Source organism: Pinus tabuliformis, chromosome 3_2 (genome assembly GCF_031772625.1).
Source record: "Pinus tabuliformis cultivar Carrire ecotype Pingquan chromosome 3_2, CPIR1, whole genome shotgun sequence".
Taxonomy (NCBI): Eukaryota; Viridiplantae; Streptophyta; class Pinopsida; order Pinales; family Pinaceae; genus Pinus; species Pinus tabuliformis.
The window spans coordinates 1,076,949,683-1,076,968,300 of record NC_142302.1 but is presented as its reverse complement, the minus strand read 5'-3'; the positions used below and the strand labels follow the sequence as shown (position 1 = coordinate 1,076,968,300).

Here is an 18,618-nt window from a genome sequence, read left to right as displayed (position 1 = left end):
GGAAAGACGGGCGCATGCTACATCATCACCGCGACAGAGTACCTGACACGATGGGCGGAAGTGCAGCCGGTCAAAGACTTCACGACCGCTATGGCTGCAAAGTTTTTGTTCGAAAATGTGTTGACCCGATTTGGCTGTCTGAAAATCTTAATGAGTGATCGCAGAACACATTTCCTGAATGAAACCATCAACGTGCTCACAGAAGAGTTCTAGGTGTATCATCAGAAAAGTACACTGTACCACCCACAAGCTAATGGGATAGTAGAGGCATTCAACAAAATACTGGAGACTACGCTAACCAAAGTGTGCAACGCGCAGCGAAACGATTGGGACCTGCACGTACCTGCCATGCTATGGGCTTACAGGACAATGTGCAAGAAACTGACGGGCAGACACCTTTCCAGTTAGTTTATGGTGTGGAAGTTGTCATGTCGATGGAATATATCGTACCTAGTCTGCGAATAACAACGCTTACAGGCATGACGGACCGCAAAGCTCTTGAGGAAAGGCTCGTGCAATTAGAAGAACTCGAAGAAGAACGGTTTTTGGCTGGATTTCATCAGCAGGTACAAAAACAGTGTGAAAAACCCTGGTACGACCGCCATATCAAGTTGCGCACCTTCAAGGTAAATGACTTAGTGCTGCTGTATGATAGTAAGTTTGAAAATTTTATGGGAAAATTCAGAATGCACTGGCTGGGACCATACGTGGTTAAGGAGGTCACAGATGGAGGCACGGTCCAGCTAGTCAAACTAAATGGAGAACCCTTCCCAGGCAAAATAAACGATAGCCGCTTGAAGCCTTACACGGGTGGGCCGGCTATCTGACTAAGCAGCCGAAGCATAGTCTTCGCGACCCGAGGAGTCGGACAAGGGCGCGGGACTATGAGCATACGCAGCAGATGTCGGTACAGATGTAAGGACACAATTTAGACACGGAGGAACGAATTCAGCAGGCAGCAGCTCAGTGTGCTGCAGACATCAGCACCGTACGGGAATAGTTGGAGGGACTCCGCGCCAAGATTGCCGCACAGACAGAGTGACTTGAGGGCGAGTCACGATGTTTGTGTTGGGGGCCTGTTGGGCATGGAATCCCTCCATAGCATGGTTTAGGGCTCAAAGCCCAAGTTTTGAGTAATATTGTTGTAAAGACTCCGCGAATTGTGGGTGCTGAGCGCGAATTGTATGTTAGAGTTATAGGGTTGTCCACCCTAAGTTTTGAATGTAGTGTTGGCCTACCCATGGTCCGTGGACCATGGGATTGTATAAATAGAGTGAGGCTCTAAGTTGTAAAGAAACAAATGAAGGGATAGAATCTGATGAATAGAATAAGATAGCGAGCATAGAGTAAGAGTCTAAGTATCTTGGGTCGTAGTAGTAGGAAGAGGCTTTGCAGCTGAGTGCGCAGAGGCCTAGTAGAGTCCGCAGCTGAGTGCGCAGACCCTTGCAGCTGAGTGCGTAGGGCGGAGTCGAGTCTATAACCAAGGAAGAAGAATAATAAAGAGAAGTTTTATCTAAAATCTGTGTATCTGTTCTTGTGTTATTTCCTGTTTGATATCATTTGCAATTATACTGTTTATTTACTACACGCATTTGTATGAATGGTGAATATTGTTAAGTATAACTGAAAGCATACATATAAGCTAAGTTAATATACTAATATCGGGTTACTGATAAGGACTTGGGTAATAACATTGTTCGGCCCCCGAGTAGGATTGCGTGAAGACAACATCACAGACTGCGAGGTACTGATAAGTGCGCGTAGCGACGTGCGTGCAGGGCAAACCGCGGACCACTTGGAACCCATCAGACATCTCCAGGGTGCGGAAACCTGGTTCTAGCACCCTCCCATACTACTTCAGGTGAGACCTTAGTCCGCACTCCGTGGACTGTTGCCAAAAGGGCTAGTAGTACTAGGATTTGTTTGGGTAAATCACCTCCGAACCTGGGTTAGGCCCCAACAAGCCAACACGTGGCTTCCGACAATCGAGCCCTAATGACTGTCGCCTGATGTATGAATAAACCAGGACCTTAGACCATACAATGATGAATGGCCCAGGTTGGCAAGCGACCCTGTATGTGGCAACAAGGCTTTGACTACAGGCTCGTTGACCAAGTTGATGGATTAGAATTTGGATATTTATGGAGTTTTTTTCCTCGAAAAACAGAAGCAAATACTATGGATAGATCCCATGGGAAAATACCATAAGTAAATTTCATCCATTTTAACCACATCAAGAAAAAAGAATATTACAAACGATAAATAGAGAAAATTCGCGCTTCCAATATTTCAAAGAGGTGATACACGACTCGTGGGCAAAGTAGGAATTTGAAAGGCAGATAGCGATAATAAGGAAGCAAGCAATAAGGGAGAAATAACGTTAATCAAGCTAGAAATTTGACACAGAATGACCGAATGGCCAAGTGGCATTTTAAACACAGAGCGACCACATCATGTGCACGATCTTCCATCTCTATTGTGGGTAAGGAGCTGAGCCAAACACGAGATTTCTTCGTTAGCTCTAAAATAAATCTCTCAGATCTCGACCTCTGGCACATGAAATTCGGTTCTGTCTCCACCTCTTATCATTAGAAATTCCACGATGGCCTCCCTTTTAAGGTGAACCATTGATGTCGTTGGCTGATCTCCTATGAAGACACTCGATCCCTTTTTTCACAACGTGAGATCTGAAATAATCCTCCAATCTCTTCTGCATTTTCTCCCTCATAGTGGCCATTTTCACTCAAAACTTGTGGTCAGAGGAATTTTTTGAAGTTTGGCCGACAAGAATCACTCCACACATCACAACCTCCAAATTTACACATAGAAATCTCACACTTGCAAAAACAAAATTCACAACAAACAAAAAAAACAACTCTCACACACTTATAGCAATATTTGTATAGAAACAATAACACTTTTGAAACAGATCATATGAATAAAAAGCTTTGGACAAAGAATATTTTTAACTTGGTAAATCTAAATTATCTATACATTTTTTCAAAAATAAAAATTCTACAGGCCTATTCAGAAATACACCAAGTCTATCCTATCCGCTTAAAAATAGAAACATAAAACCGTGCGAGTGTATTTTGATATCATTAAAGCTTAAATTGATTTAAAAATAGAATTTTATATATAGAGGTGAAGGATGATAGATCCATGATAGTGTACTGTATTTTGATTCCATGAAGTGAACACGGTATTCAATGATCACTAGAATGACTCTTACCTGGTATTGCTCTTCAGACTTTGAAAGTTGCTGAAGCCTTTTCATTTTATTTCGATATTCAATGAGCTTGCAAAATTGCTGACACAGTTTAGACTTTTCAGCGCCTTCTGGAATCTCATTAATTGCTTCTCTGAGAGTCTCAGCTGGAAAGAACCTCCATCCATCCTCTGTTCGATTCTGCATCTCTTCCAAAAGATGAAGAAAGGGCCATAAATCCTTGGGCTTCGGCTCCATCATGGCTCCGACATGGGCTTGAATCTGTATGAGAAAAGCCGACCCCAGAAATGCTCCGTATATTTTATTGGTATCAAACCTTGCCACGCTACATCTTATATCATCCCTAGTTACAAGTTTGGCCAATTTGATGACAATTTGAGACGACAGAGAACGGTTGTCTGCTATATGTCTCAGTATATGAAGCCCCTCAGGCGAACTGAGGTAAGAAATGAGATGGGTTGTAGAAATCGTTAGCTGATTGTCCAGCCATCTCTCGATTTCTGATAAAGATAATCGAAATCCAAACCTGGAAAAACGATGTTCATCTGAAGTTCCAGAATTGCTCACAGCCATTGATGGGGAAATGGCTGTGGAATTCCTAATTGAAGCAATGGGAGCTTCAATGGATGATGAGAAATTGAGGTTCGACTGGAATACAGTTACTATATTTTTTAACAGAGCAAGAACCTGGCGGTTTGTGATTCGAAGACAAGTTGTAATAAAGGAAGAGAGACCGGGTACAATGACAGAATCTGTGTTGCTTCTTAGGAAAGCTAAGTACACAGTTGTAAGGCAAGCGTGCCCGTTTACAGCTCCAACCTGAAAGAATTGACTACAAATTTAGGAATAAAGCGGTGAGAAAATTAATTACAAATTTAGGAATCTATGTTTAAAAGAATTACAAATTTAGGAATCTATGTTTAAAAGAAATTTACAAAGCAGTTATGAAAATAATAGAATTATGATAAATTTGATAAAAAATTTTAAAATTTAAGTTATAGTTATTAAGCTTCAAAATTTTGAATATCTAAAAACGAAATCCATTTCTAATATAAAATAAAATAATTCAAACATTACAAAACTCTGTTTTCTATTTTTTTTTCTTTTTCAATTTCAACAATATTCTTTTTACCATACAACCGCTATGAATAATGCTGTGGCCAGTGATCAATAATGAAAAAAACATCGAGAACCTTAAAAAGTGAAAAACATTACAACATTCTGTTTTTTACTTTTATTTTTTTTCAATTCCAACAATATTCTTTCTACCATACAACCGCTACGAATAATGCTGTGGCCAGTGATCAATAATGAAAAAACATGGAGAACCTTAAAAAGTGAAAAACATGAGAACCTAGAAAAGTGAAGGTTCAGACATTTTTATCCCACAGAAAAATACATGCTGAAGTGAAGGTTCACATACTATCTCAATAGTAGATTATGTATATCTTCTCTCAGGTGGTAGAAGATGCCTCTTAGGGGGGTTTTGACTCTTCTAGACTATTTATCTGTTTTAAATTTTGTCTTTTTTTGGTTGATAGTTTTTTGGTAGCACATATACTTCATTTTTTTCACTAGTTTATGGCGGAATATTGGCTATCAGTCATATCAAAATTACTTCTGTTTCTTCTACAGTATTGTAGAGGTTTGAAGTTATATCTCATATCAAATTATATCAAATGTATTTTAGACTTTATATGATTAACTAGTAAATACAATCAAGCTTTTTTCATACCGAAAAAAGAAAAAACATCAAGAACCTCGAAAAGTGAATGTTCTGATTTAATTTCCATATACCTATTATCACTTCCTCACTCGGTGCAGAATTGCTTTTTTGCTTCTGGAATTTCAGAGTTTGAAATCCATTTTTTTTTTTTTTTCAAAAGGTGGAAAAACCTATCAAACTCAGTTTGCCAAACCAACAGTGAGGACAGCCATCTTTGGCTGCTATCCGCAAATGTCAGTTGACCCATCACTGTTATCAAGGAAAACCACGCCACCTGAAATAACCCGCTGGTGGTCCGTAAGGGAGCAGGCTTTCACTCCTGCCAGATGCCTCTGGGTCTTGGGCTGTTAACCTGTTTCCTTACGTCCGAGGAAGACGAGCTCTTAGCCAAGCAGAAGCAGTTTTAGGGCATACTCCAGGCCCAGAGTTTGAAATCCATTTGCAAGAATAGTACTTCGGTTCTTTTAATTATTATTATATTTTTAAAAATAATTATTTGAAATTACGCTGGAAAATGCAGAATATTGAAAATTACATTGGGTATTTGTGACCTATATGGGGCGGCATATAGGCGTCATCCATTGTGCTAAAATCCTAAGCATAATTTCCGAGATCACAGGCTCTGTGCGCCGATTTCTAAAGAAGTTATATATAATTACGCTGTAAGGCGTTCCCTCTAAGAGGAACTCCCCTCCGTGCCGCGGTGTCTCGTTATGGGCCCTTAGATCGATTGTTAGACGATGAAATAAACTCCAACCATTAGATCATCGGCGAGTCATTTCTCTGCATCTTCATCAGCTTCTGGCTCTTCTGTTTCATCTTCTGCATTGCCGCCCTTAGCTTCACCCTTCAGGTCTGCATGGGCAGGTTATGGAAAGACAGGTGGCCTGCGGCTTTCATCGTCTCTCCAAGACTTCTCAACATACCGCAAGGTTGGTTCTGAAGAAGGGGATTTAGCCTTGAGCGGTGCTGGTATTCTTCGAACAAAACCTTCATCGATAAGGGAGGGCACAGGAGGAGGCACTAGCTTTTCAAAGGAGAAGGGCCTACCTTCAACACCATTGAGAAAACAATGCTGGTTAAAGGTGGCTGTTGGGTTTTTACTTCTCTTAATGCTTTTAATTCTGATCATTGCGGGATTTGGTTGGTTAAAATCTTATCGGAGTACAGAGGCATCACATTTTTCTATAGTTTTGGACTGTGGGAGCACTGGTACCCGAGTTTATGTGTATGAGTGGGTGCGGAATGATGGCAAGCATCAAGGGAGTCTTCCAATGGTGCTGCGCCCATTTCCTGAAGGTACTGATGGCAAGTCAAGGCAACAGAATGGTCGAGCTTATCATCGCATGGAAACTGAACCTGGTTTTGATAAACTTTTACACAATGAATCAGGGTTGAGGTCAGCCATGGAACCACTGCTCCAGTGGGCTGAAAAGCAAATACCGGCTCATGCTCATAAAAATAGCCCTCTTTTCCTTTTGGCCACAACAGGGCTTCGCAGGATGCCAAGTTCAGATTCAGAATGGATCCTGGACAAGGCATGGTCAATTCTAGAAGAATCTCCATTTATGTGTCGAAGAAACTGGGTTAGGATAATTACTGGGGTAGAAGAGGCTTACTATGGATGGGTAGCTCTTAATTATATGATGGGTAGATTGCAGAATATGCCGATTCTGGAGACGTTTGGTGCACTTGACTTAGGGGGTTCCTCATTACAGGTGACATTTGAATCTAAATATGGCTTGAATCTGACCATTGGAACAATGGAACGCCATCTAAATGCATATTCTCTTACAGGTTATGGCCTAAATGATGCCGTTGAAAAGTCCGTTGTACTTCTACTCAGAAAAAATTTAAAAACTGACAGTGGGAAATTCTCTGGTGGTCAGTTGCATCTCAATCATCCTTGCATACATGCTGGTTATAGACAGCAATACTCATGTTCTCAGTGTTCTTTCTTACTCCAGAATGGAAGTCCTCTGGTTGGTGGAAGAGACATAAGTAAAGAAGAATCTCGAGTAGGGCTTGAGTTGATTGGTGAGCCCAACTGGGAAGAATGTGAAGCTCTAGCGAAATCAACCATAAATGCCTCTGAATGGTCACATTCGGGGGCAGGGACAGACTGCAAACAACATCCTTGTGCTATCAGTGATCAGCAGCAACAATCTCAAGGGCAATTCTATGCTATGTCAGGTTTCTTTGTTGTGTTCAAGTTTTTTAATCTATCTGCTGCTGCTTCATTTAATGATGTTCTAGAGAAGGGTCGGGAGTTCTGCACTAAAACTTGGCAAGATGCTGAGCGGAGTGTTGTTCCACAGCCTTTTATAGAACAATATTGTTTTCGTGCTCCATATATAGTATCACTCCTGAGAGATGGTTTGCAATTGAAGGAGCAACAAGTAGTTGTGGGGTCTGGTAGCATTACTTGGACTTTAGGTGCTGCATTGTTCCATCGGTAATGGAATTTCTCCAAGTCGTTCTGGTAAGCTCTGTAACTGAAACTTTAAATTATTCATCTTCAACAGTTTTTTTGCCATTTTGATTAAATTCTTCCAGATCCATCACAATGAGTTTTTTGAGTTGACATTTTGATCCAGCCAGAGTGGCTCACCATCAGGACTCAAAAAACACTTGCTGGCTCGAAGCCTCCAAATATCAACTCAAAAAACTCAGTGTGATGGATCCAAAAAAAATTAATCAAAGTTATTCACATCACAGAATCCTTAACTCAGAAAAAACTTATTTTACCAATTGAATAATCTTAATTGATCATTTTTCTTTTCCTTCACTCACTTGACAATCTGCCTCTATATGTTTGTGTTTATGTTGCCTTTTAATTCTCTTTTCTTTCAGAGGCTATGCATTTATTACTCTTCGCTGCATCTTATGCTTATGTCAAGTTTTTAACCTCCGTGGTTACAGAAATGTTGATTCCCCTGTTTTTGCATAAAATTTTCACTTAAGTTTCTTATTGAATTTACAAGTGTTTGTTGCTTGAGTGCCATGCTTGGTTGTCTTTGGTTTGCCAAAGGTTTTGAGAAGATTAATACGATTAGTTTGGACTAGTGCTCAGCTGAGTATTAGCAATAGTTTATAATTTCTGTAACTATACTCATGATGATGATTTGTTCCATGAAAAAATAACACACAACAAAGGATCTGTACATGTGAACCTGTAGTATGTGGAATAAAGTCAGCTCACTCTCGTTGAGGATGTCAATTAATTTTCTCATGTTCCACTAATCTCAACAAGGGTAAAACCACAGAAGAGGCATCCTCAGGTCATGAGCTGTTCAAGACTAAAAGCTCATGGGCTCTTGATATGTTTGGCTATTGCTGTTCCACCTTTTTCATTTTTGTGATTACTACACAATTAAATGCAGAACAGGTTTAAAGTCTATGAAGTGTTTCAGATGATTGGGAACACCTATGGCAGTATTGTGTGGAAAATGGGTATATTATAATGTGGCATTGTGGCTGCATCTAATGTTTCCTCATAATCAGGTTTCTGGGATTCCAAGTGAGCTGAGGTGCCTCCCTTCCTGGATGCTTTGTTCACAAGGATGAAACCAAGTGCCTTTGATGCACCATTTGCCTGAGTCAAGAACTGTGGATATGAAGAATGGGATACTCGATGACATTCTACATGATATCATTGACGTTGTTGGATTATGTCAAACAGTCAAAGTGGACAATGAAACATTTGGAGATTCCATGAATTTCAAAAAGCATGCCTTCCTTAAAGCAAATATAAAAGATTTAACACTGTACACAGGATACTTCCCAAAGCTTGTTTAATTATAAAACACATATATTTCTCAAATGTAGAAGTCATACCATGTGTGTGTTCCTTAATAAACCTTATAATAGAGTTTATAGAGCTGATCTTTTCTATGGACGAGATAGTCATTTAGGAAAAGAGGCTAACTTGAATTTGAAATGTTGTGTGGTCATTAGTATGTGTCGTAACTATGTTAAAGAAGCGACCAAATTGAAGAAACAACAAGTGTATTTCCCTGGAGGTACCTTGTAGTACTGAGAAATTATTAATGATATGTTTTTCACCCCTTGTATTTAATATGCAAACATTAATCTAGCAATTAGTTATTTCGTTTTTTCTATTCAAGACCAGATCCATAGTGCCTAAATTTGCTACTGGGCTAACCTGCATAGCCATGACTCTTTTCAGCATCTGGTCACAAAGGAGTGTCCTCTCTAGTTCTGTTTTCACACCAACACGTTTCTTGGCATGTGCCTTAGGGCATCTTAGTTGACCCTTGTTTCTGGTCATATGCTCAGGATTCTTTCCTTGTTCCCTGCTTGTGAAATGTGTCAAAAAGATCTGAGCTATAACATCAATTGTAACATTGCAGATCATGCTTGTCACTATTTTTTTTATGCTCCTCTTCATTGGCCACTGATCCATGGCAATGCATTCCTTTTCTGATGAGTGACATTCAGAAGAAGTTTTTAACATTAGAATAGTTTGATTCCAATTTTGGTTATAATTTAATACAATGCATACTTCTTCGATCCTGGAAATTGAGGGAAAATTTTACATGCAAGAGATATCGAAGACAGTGCACCTTCGTAGGTAGTTAATCCAGGGGATAACCATCAACATGGTGACAAACTCAAGTTGAATGTGTTTCCCGTGTGATCTAGGCTTAACTTTCCCCAACCTCTTACATGCTGATTCTCTCAAGCACCAGTCAACTGTGTCAGTTGGATTGTGTTTTCCAAGCAATTTGGGGCAAATACAAACTGATACTGGACCCTTGTGGACGCCTCACAGAGGTCAAATGCGGTTGCAGAGTCGACGATCACAATCAAGAGAAGATCTCAGTTTATCAGTTTTAGAGAGCCATGTCGTCAAGTTGTGATGGCTAGAAGCTGTATATAGATTTTAGAGAAAGGCTGTGCTTTTCTCAAAAGTGTACATTACAGGAGAATCTGGAATATCAACTTGTTAAGCGAGTGTAGCTTTATGCAGCATCTCTGGGCTGGTTCTTTATTATTGAGGGGAGATCCCTACAGCACAACTGAAATATATACTAAAATATTGCGAATTGTATTTTTGGTCTCTCTACATTTTGGCGGATGGTTGGATCTTGTTAATTTTATCTGTAATGTTAGCATATTCATCTCGCTTAGCGTCTTTGATGGATATTTGTAACATAAATGCATTTTAAATAACATTTTTTTTTCAACTTCAGGTCGCTGACAGCCAAATGTCATATTATAGAGTTATCATTTTATTCTTTTTGGAAATTTCGAAATCTCTTGGGACCCGTGTTGTTTCCTGGCAGTGTAAAGTTTCTTTACTTTTCAGAGGTTAAAAGGAAGATTCTGAACACAGTTCATTGGCAGTTCATTCATGTGTTATCTTTAATAGTCAAACTCCAAGTTCATAGGATTCAATTAGTCTCCAAACCTTTTAGACTATTTAAATTTATACCAATGGCAAATAATTATTACAACAATGTACTTGATTTATATCATTCAATTTTTTAATCAGGAAAGAAAATTGATCTTAAATTTAGGAAATGTCATTTTTCGGAGCCAAAATGGCAGAAAATAGTGGTTGGAATACCGTAATTACGCCGTAAGGCGTTCCCTCTGAGAGGAACTCCCCTCCGTGCCGCGGTGTCTGGTTATGGGCCCTTAGATCGATTGTTAGACAATGGAATAAACTCCAACCATTAGATCATCGGCCTTTTTAGAAACCAAGCGTCACCGAAGAGAGGCCAAGCGTCTGTGGATGGATGAGAGAGGACAGCAATCTGAGGCGCCTCGATCCCCTTCGATCTGAACATCAGGGAGCTCTATGAAGCGGATCATGTCCCTTGACGAAGATGGCAGGGTGTGGTGAGGAGAGCCGTCCATCCATTCGGCGGTGAAGAAGGTGACAGAAAACCCATGGTACACAGTGAGCCGAATATTCACACCAGTTCACACCAGTTCTTCACTTGATCGCTCTATTTTGTGGTCACTCATTTCATGGCTCCTCGGCATTCTCGTTCTCTGTTGGCGAAAGCTTTCTTATTCTTTATTCTTATTCTTTCCCCCGTTGCAATTTCCACAGGGCTTTGCATTGCAATCAGCCATGCAATTCAAAGAAAAACCAAATATTCTTGCAGCAGATGTCTTCCCTGTACCTTTGGGCCCATGAAAAAGATAAAAGGGTGCAATCTTATCTTTGTTAATTGCACTGGAAAGAGCTTGAGCAATAATGCTCTGCCCAACCAGTTCCTCGAAAGACTTGGGACTGTACTTTTGACTCAAGCTTCTATTCACTAACATGTTTTCGTTAGTCCTCATCTGTAAGGATTCCTCCTCTGTCTCATATTCACTAATCCCTGACTTTCTAGTCCTGTGATGAGTTTTGATGAGAGGATGGAGATCTAGCTCACTGAAACGTCTGTTGTTTACATGGGGAGAATCACCATAATCGTCCAGAGGCGAGTCCAAGGTTAAAACATTCGTGTGGGGGGGGATCTGACCAATGGGGTTTCATCCTTTGAATAGGAGCAATCCGAGGAAGAAAAATCTGTAACATATTCAAATTGAATAGGTTCTTGATAGTGCAGAGTACTAGCAGAATCAGAGAGTGATTTTCTCCTATTGGCAACCAGCACACCACATGAAAACCTCTTCCCTCTGATGCCCTTCAATTTTTTACCTCTACCATTTCGCCTTCCAGACCAGGACCAAGGAAGTCTGCATCCATTTCTTGAAATTGTTTGACAACCCCCAAACTCTTCAACATTTCTTTGTATGTCGATGTTGTTTTGCAGATTTTCCTCCCTTAAAGTTTTATGATCATAAGGCCCAATGTAAGGGTCTATAGTATAAGCCCCATTGTCATCTAAAACAAGTTCGAAGCTTTCTTCTTTGCAAGTATTAGCGGGAGAACTAATCAATGAAAAATCATCTTCATCTACAGGCAGTGTAAACTCATGGAAGGAATTCAGAGCTGCAGGATGGTTTTCATCGGTAAATCCCTGGTATATTTTGAATGATCTTGAAGATGTAGATTTGCTCTTTCCAGCAACAAGTTTTCTTTTCTGAAAGTACTTGGGATTTTTTCAATTGCTTTTCCTTATATGATATTTGAGTGCACCTTCAGCATCGAGATCCTCTACCAGAGTACTTCCACCAACAAATTCTCTTTTTGAACTCTTAATATTTTGTATGATTTTCTGTACTGTATCATGTATGCTGTTTTTATCAGAAGTTGTCAAGTTGGTATCAGACACTTTTCCTTCTTGTAAGGCCATGGAACTCATTTATATTGAAGCAGTTAAAGATAATTTTGCATAGGTTATTCACATTAAGGACTGTAGCCTTTCAATTGTTCATCACAGACCAACATTATCAAAATTCAGTCACAAGTCTGGTGTCGAGATAAATTTGCCACGTCACCTGATTTTTCAAATACAAAAACAGATATCTTAGAATACCCAAAATAGGAAAGCTTATTTCTATTCCAAAATCTACTGTGCTTTTTGGCTTCTCTAAGCTCAGGTTTCTACTTTATGCCTGCAAGTTTCCTCATTCACTCAGTTTTATCTACGTTAAGATACCCATGAGTTCATGGACTCTCATTATGATGTTTTGATCTATTAATTCGTCGCAGAAATCCATCTTGTTTTATCTTACTTAGTGGTACAATTCCATCTTTACTTTGTAAAATTCCTGGATGTACCAATTTCAATGATTTTGAATAATTAAGACTGACACATCAAGGAGTTCTGGTTCAAAATCTCTCAAGTTAGACTCAGTTTCAGAATTCCAAGTCATATAATACGCACACCTAAACAGTTTAAGAGCATTAAAGTTTTATCGGAAATTTAAGGTTGAAAAGGCTTTCTGATGAGATTCTAGCTTTAGGAAAATCTGTGCGAAGATAGAATTTCAGTGCCATGGATGGAGAAAGTCAAAGTTATCCTCTACCGCCAGCTTAGACGCCATCAAATATTCCAAAAATTGAGGACTTCCTGTGAAAGTTCATGCTTTCCCTTCATCATTAATAGAGCAAGCAGCAAGAGCTTATCATTTCCCATGCACATGTACATATTATTCATAATGATCCCTATCCATGATTAATACATAGCAGTTACGATGAATCTACCACTCAATATAACTTCCAATTGCAGGGAACAACACTAAGAAAAGAAAAGAAAAAAACCCTGCAACACAGAAATTGGACGAAAAATTCTATTATCTATAATAAACTCTTTGTGAGTTCATAACACAGATTATCCTTGAAATGAGAAAAAACCAATAACTTCCCTTTTTGATTCGGAAAGAGTAGGCAGTAGTAGGCAGGTTGCTTACTTGAATTTTGAATTTGAATGATGATATTCTCAAAATCAATGCCCAAGCCAGCACCATTGAATTATAATTGCTAATGTGACTAACTATATATATATATTTATAGCACGATTTCCATCTCTACGACTTAATATAAGATTTGGAAATGGTGGCCATCAACTACTCCATCACCATTAGCAGGCCTGCATTTAATAATATTCAAATTAAATTTTGTGCAGGCCTAATGGAATGGAGTCATGCAGTTTAAATAAACAGGAGAGAACTCTTGTTAAATTAATTAATAGAAAACGCTGGTTGGTGGCAGAATGCAAGGTCATTTTAAGATCAGGAAGGTGACTTTCGTTGTATTGTGGATTTGTGTTGGTTTATTAATCACTTATTCTGATTCATATATGTTGATCTCATTATCTATATGATCCGAATATAAAAAGCAGAGGATTCCTGAGAATAGAGAATATATTCATTAGTTTATAATTTATGTTCTAGCATTATTTGGCTAGCTGACCAACTCATTTGGACATGGCTTTGCCCTGGTTGCAGGTATTCTTCAAAGTGATCCACTAGTGCAAGTGTTTATCATAGATCTCCACAAAAACAATGAAGTGTTTATCATAGATCTTTATCATAGATCTCCACAAAAACAGTGAAGTGTTTATCATAGATCTTCACAACAACTATTAACAGTTAATCCATATGGATATAATTTCGAAAACAGTTTGGGATACAAAATTCAATTCATTACGCCGTAAGGCGTTTCCCTTTGAAATGAATTGCCCCAGCCGATGCCGTGTCTTATTGTTGACCGAGTTTGGGATACAAAATTCAATTCATTACGCCGTAAGGCATTTCCCTTTGAAATGAATTGCCCTAGCCGATGCCGTGTCTTATTGTTGACCGTAGATTTGTGGTGTTAGACGATTGAAGGAAGTTTGGTCGTTGATCCTCACATTGTGCTTTTGTCTCCCAACCCAATGGCCTCTGTGTCTTCTGAGTTATTGTTCGGGCGGTGGCAGATTAAGCATTTCTTGCTGTCGAGCCTCGCACGGACACTGGAGGCCTTTCCTACGATGGTCATGATTTTCGCCGACTATGAACCCCATTGGCATTGCAATGGAGGGAAAACTCCAGAGGATTTCCTTTCCGTGAAGCCAAGGTTCGAATCCTGCAGCCCGACGGGATCTATATGCTCCATGGACCCGGCCTCATGGGACTGGGACGGAGGCCCCGGGGTTTCGACGGTCTGCGGATGGGATCTCGTCTGCGGCCAGAAATACAAAGTTGGGTTTTTGCAGTCTGCGTTCTTTGTCGGGTGTTTGCTCGGTAATTGATATTTTCAGCCCCTGTGCGCTTTTATATCTGACGGCTGATCGCCATTAAGATTTTCTTTCAGTTTCTGATTTATTTTTTGATACAGGTGCAGGGATATCTGGGCATCTATCGGATTCTTCGCTGGGGCGTGAGGGTGTCCTGAAGTTGGTCTGCATCTGCAATGCCATTTTTTGGTTTCTTGACGGCAATGTCGCCGAATTTCTGGGTTTATTTAATTCTCCGTCTATTGACGGGAATTAGCAATGGTGGCCTGGGGTTGTCGTCGTTCGTCTTGGCGACGGAAGCCGTCGGACCGTCCAAGAGAGCACCGGTTGGCATGTCGACTTTCTACTTCTTTTCTCTCGGCATAGCAGTGCTGCCGGCTCTGTCCTACTTTTCCAGCAACTGGAGATATATGTACGTCGCGGGTTCGATCCCCTCGGCCGTGTATTGCATCTTCGTTCTGCCATTCATTTGGGAGTCCTCGTGGTGATACCTGGTGAAGGGCAGGCTGAAAGAAGCCATGGGCATCATGAGATAATAATCATCATCCCTCCATGATTCACATTATAGAAATAATAATTGACATTATCCACATACACAACTCTTGTGATGCATCTTTCTCATATGCTCAGGTCATTTTTTGAAATAAGTGTACTCATCCAATGATGGAGACTCAACACGCATGAGGTACATTAGTCATTTATTCATAAGAATATTTTTCATTTAGTATATTGGGATGTAAAGATTGTGGGTTGGAGTTGGAAATGAATCATGATGCTTGGAACTTATACTTGTTGCATTATTTCATTTTTGTGGTTATATCCTCCTTCTAGTGAAGTGTAACCATATAGGGACTTGTCCAACCTCATTAAGAATAATAAGCCTAAATAAATTAAAATAGAGTGGCTATATCATTTCATACTCAACACCTTCCATGCATCCCTTTTTTCCATTCTCCTGTCTTTTAACTTACTTAGTGTCATTAGTTTGCAAGTTTCTTACTTGTCTCATTAAACCGATCGAGTATGATGTGTAAGGGTGTCCCTCCATCATCAAAGTTGAAATTTTGCTCATATCCACCAAAATAAAATAAAAAATAAAACTTTACAAAAACAAAAATAAAAAAAATAACCACACAAAACATTAAAATAATATTTGTTAAATAAATTAAATCCCTCTAAACTCATGTTAGATTTATATTTAAAATAAATCTAAATTAATTCTATTGGAAAAAATGGTGTCCATTTTCCCTGCAGTTCAACCTCGCACTTTATTTCATTTCATAAAAAATGAACACCACTCCATTCAAGTACAGCCTTTGACATGTTACAAAAATTGAAAGATCCATATAACCAGCATCCATATGCTCTTAATCCGTGCTGCTATGAAGCCTTCACATGGGTCCCCTCGACCTAAAATTATTTAATGAGAAAGTTCAAAGGGGAGGTGCATTTTCGAACGGGCTCGCCTTTTAACAACCTGCGGATCCTCACTTGATTGTCCGTGCTGCACTAATTTGTTTATCCTATCGCACAAAAATTCTGTTTTCAATGACAAATTTTACAAGTAATAATAATTTTTTAAGATACAGTGAGCGTTTACAATGATTCAGTGCATGGTTTAACGACGTTTTAGGAGCTAGCCATGGGAGATTTCAGAAGACTATGCTGCTGCTGATGCCTAGAGAGGTTTGTCTATTTTGTTCATGTGTGAAGTCTCGAGGAGACTGCATTTGTAGTTGGGACACTGTTGCCTGCACCTTAAAGGCCTGCTTAGACCTTCATAAACAAAGTTACATTCAAATGAAGCATGCCAACCGAGCCAACATACTAAATAAGTAGCTTCCACTAGGTATTTAGTCATATATTCTCTGTTTGATATGTGCTTATTTATTTTTTATTTTTCAACTTGAAAGGGTGTACCTAATGTCTGTGCATATCCTTCTTACTTCCAGAACACCTAGAATAGGTTACATCATTTGCATTATCAAAAGTAGAATCACAACACACGCAAACAAATACATACGCCCACCAAGCACAAGAAAATAGTGTGATGGCTATCAACTTTTTTAAATCAAACTTGTAATAATCTCAATAATAAATCTAATGTTCTTTAGAGAAGACCTGCTACTCTAGTTTTTGTTGGGTTTCATACAGTTTATAGTGTATCATAAGGAAATACATTTCTTGAAGGGATTGCATCAGAAGGCTCAACGGACCTTTGAGCATTTTTGTAGGGGTTTATGTTATACAATCATTAAAATTTTTGATAAAATTAGTCTGGACTATCCACATGCCTATTTTTTTCAATAAATTTGAAGAAGTGCATGTTTTTGCTTTAATAATATGTATACTGAGTACTCCTAAAATTTTCTGAACTGTAGTTTTATGGGCCAATTGTTTTCTGTATTGTACGGTATCCACATTTGAATTCAGATTCTATCTTGATAACTATCATTTCTTAGTATGTTTTTATGAATATATTGCATTGTAAGTGTTCTCTCTTCTTACATTGGACAAGAGAATACCACTGTCTTTGACAATGTGAAGTTGTGGAAGATGCAAAACTTCCCTTGCTTTACATGAGCCAACTTGACCTTCAATAGAAATGTTGCTGAACACAATGAGAAGTTTCATGCTTCTTTAGAGAGCATCCCGAAAGGCTTATGTAATTCCTGCTTTGTTTTGGTTGATGCCTTGCTGAGGAATCATTGAGACTCATCATGGTTTTGTGGTCCAATCAGAACCTATTCAGTACTCACCTTCGTTGACTATATTAGTCGAACACAAACCCTGTCAAAACTCTCAAGCCAGTAGGGCTCGGGCACAATGTTAGTTCCTCAATATGGTGATCAAAGTCTGTCTTCAACATTACAATTGTCTTCACGCATCCTTTTTCTAAATGAATCTACATTACATGCGCTTGAAGAACTAGCTTTGAAGTCTCTATTCTCAGGCAATGTTCAGGTCTAAGTTCATGTAGGCAATTCTATGTTGAAATTATACTTGCATACCAGAATCTTATATTGGCGGAAGACCGTTACTCAAATGTCTGCGAAAAAGAGAACCCATTTTGACACACCACCTATGCAGAGGAAGAAGCTTCACAAGTGTTTGGGCTCCTTTTCTCTATCATGGCTGGGGAAGTAGCCAAGAGTAAATATCTCTACAGGCATGAAGTCCAATAAAAATAATGTATAAGACATATTTGACAACCAACAATTGCATCTAAAATGAAAAATATGTTCCCGGCCTTTCAGAAAATGTGGAGTCTAGCAGAATGTGAGGCCGTCATTATCATCGAAATTCCAACCAGATATGAATCTTTCAGTCTTATGGTATTATGGGACAATAACATCACTGATATATGAACTATATATCAAGCTTTTAATCCTAAAATATAAGTGATGGATGCTTCATTACAAAGCCTAGAAGTCTTCTTTCAAATGTAACAATTGGATGATGCACATAAGTTGATGCTAATAGAAGTCCGTATGGAGTGACCAACCCATAACATGGTGGTGGGCTCTTGTACGAGAAGCCTTCTTTCAAATATAACAACTGAATGATGCATAGAAGTTGATACTAAAAGAAGTCAGTATGGAGCGACCAACCCTTAACATGGCGGTGGGCTCTTGTACGAGACTTAGTCAACTCAAATTCACCTCCTACACAAACTTTGATATGCTTCAAGCAAGAAATACAAGATAGGTTATACCTGAAGGGGAAAGCAGAGGAAATCATGAAGCAGTGGATTCATGTAAGGCAAGTACCTAGTCAAAGGCATCAAACAATATTTTTGATGGCTTCAAGTCCATGGTGACGAATTGGAAGTTCCTCGACTCACTTCTCAGAGGACTCTCAACCAAAATATCCAAAGAAAAATGGACCTGCTTAGTATAAATGCTTTGGAGAATGCTTTACAAGTAGCTTTCGAGTTTGAGGCCAAAGCTTCAGAAGAAAATGTACTAAGCCTCCACCAACTAAAGTAAGGTTCTCGAAGCCTTATCTTTTAG

At 39.1% G+C, this 18,618-nt stretch overlaps 1 protein-coding gene and 1 pseudogene across 1 annotated transcript in view; one reads left to right on the top strand and one right to left on the bottom strand.

The window, feature by feature from the left end:
• LOC149184405 (uncharacterized) overlaps positions 1-3,885 on the bottom strand; it is a 42,959-nt gene extending 39,074 nt beyond the window's left edge. The window contains exon 1 of the mRNA XM_089417463.1: positions 3,233-3,885. Within this exon, the coding sequence (XP_089273589.1) occupies positions 3,233-3,802 (570 nt within the window). The 5' untranslated portion in view covers positions 3,803-3,885. The remainder of the gene's footprint in view (positions 1-3,232) is intronic.
• Positions 3,886-5,705: 1,820 nt separating this feature from the next.
• LOC149184404 (putative apyrase 7 pseudogene) lies at positions 5,706-7,453 on the top strand (annotated as a pseudogene).
• The last annotated feature ends 11,165 nt before the right edge of the window (positions 7,454-18,618 follow it).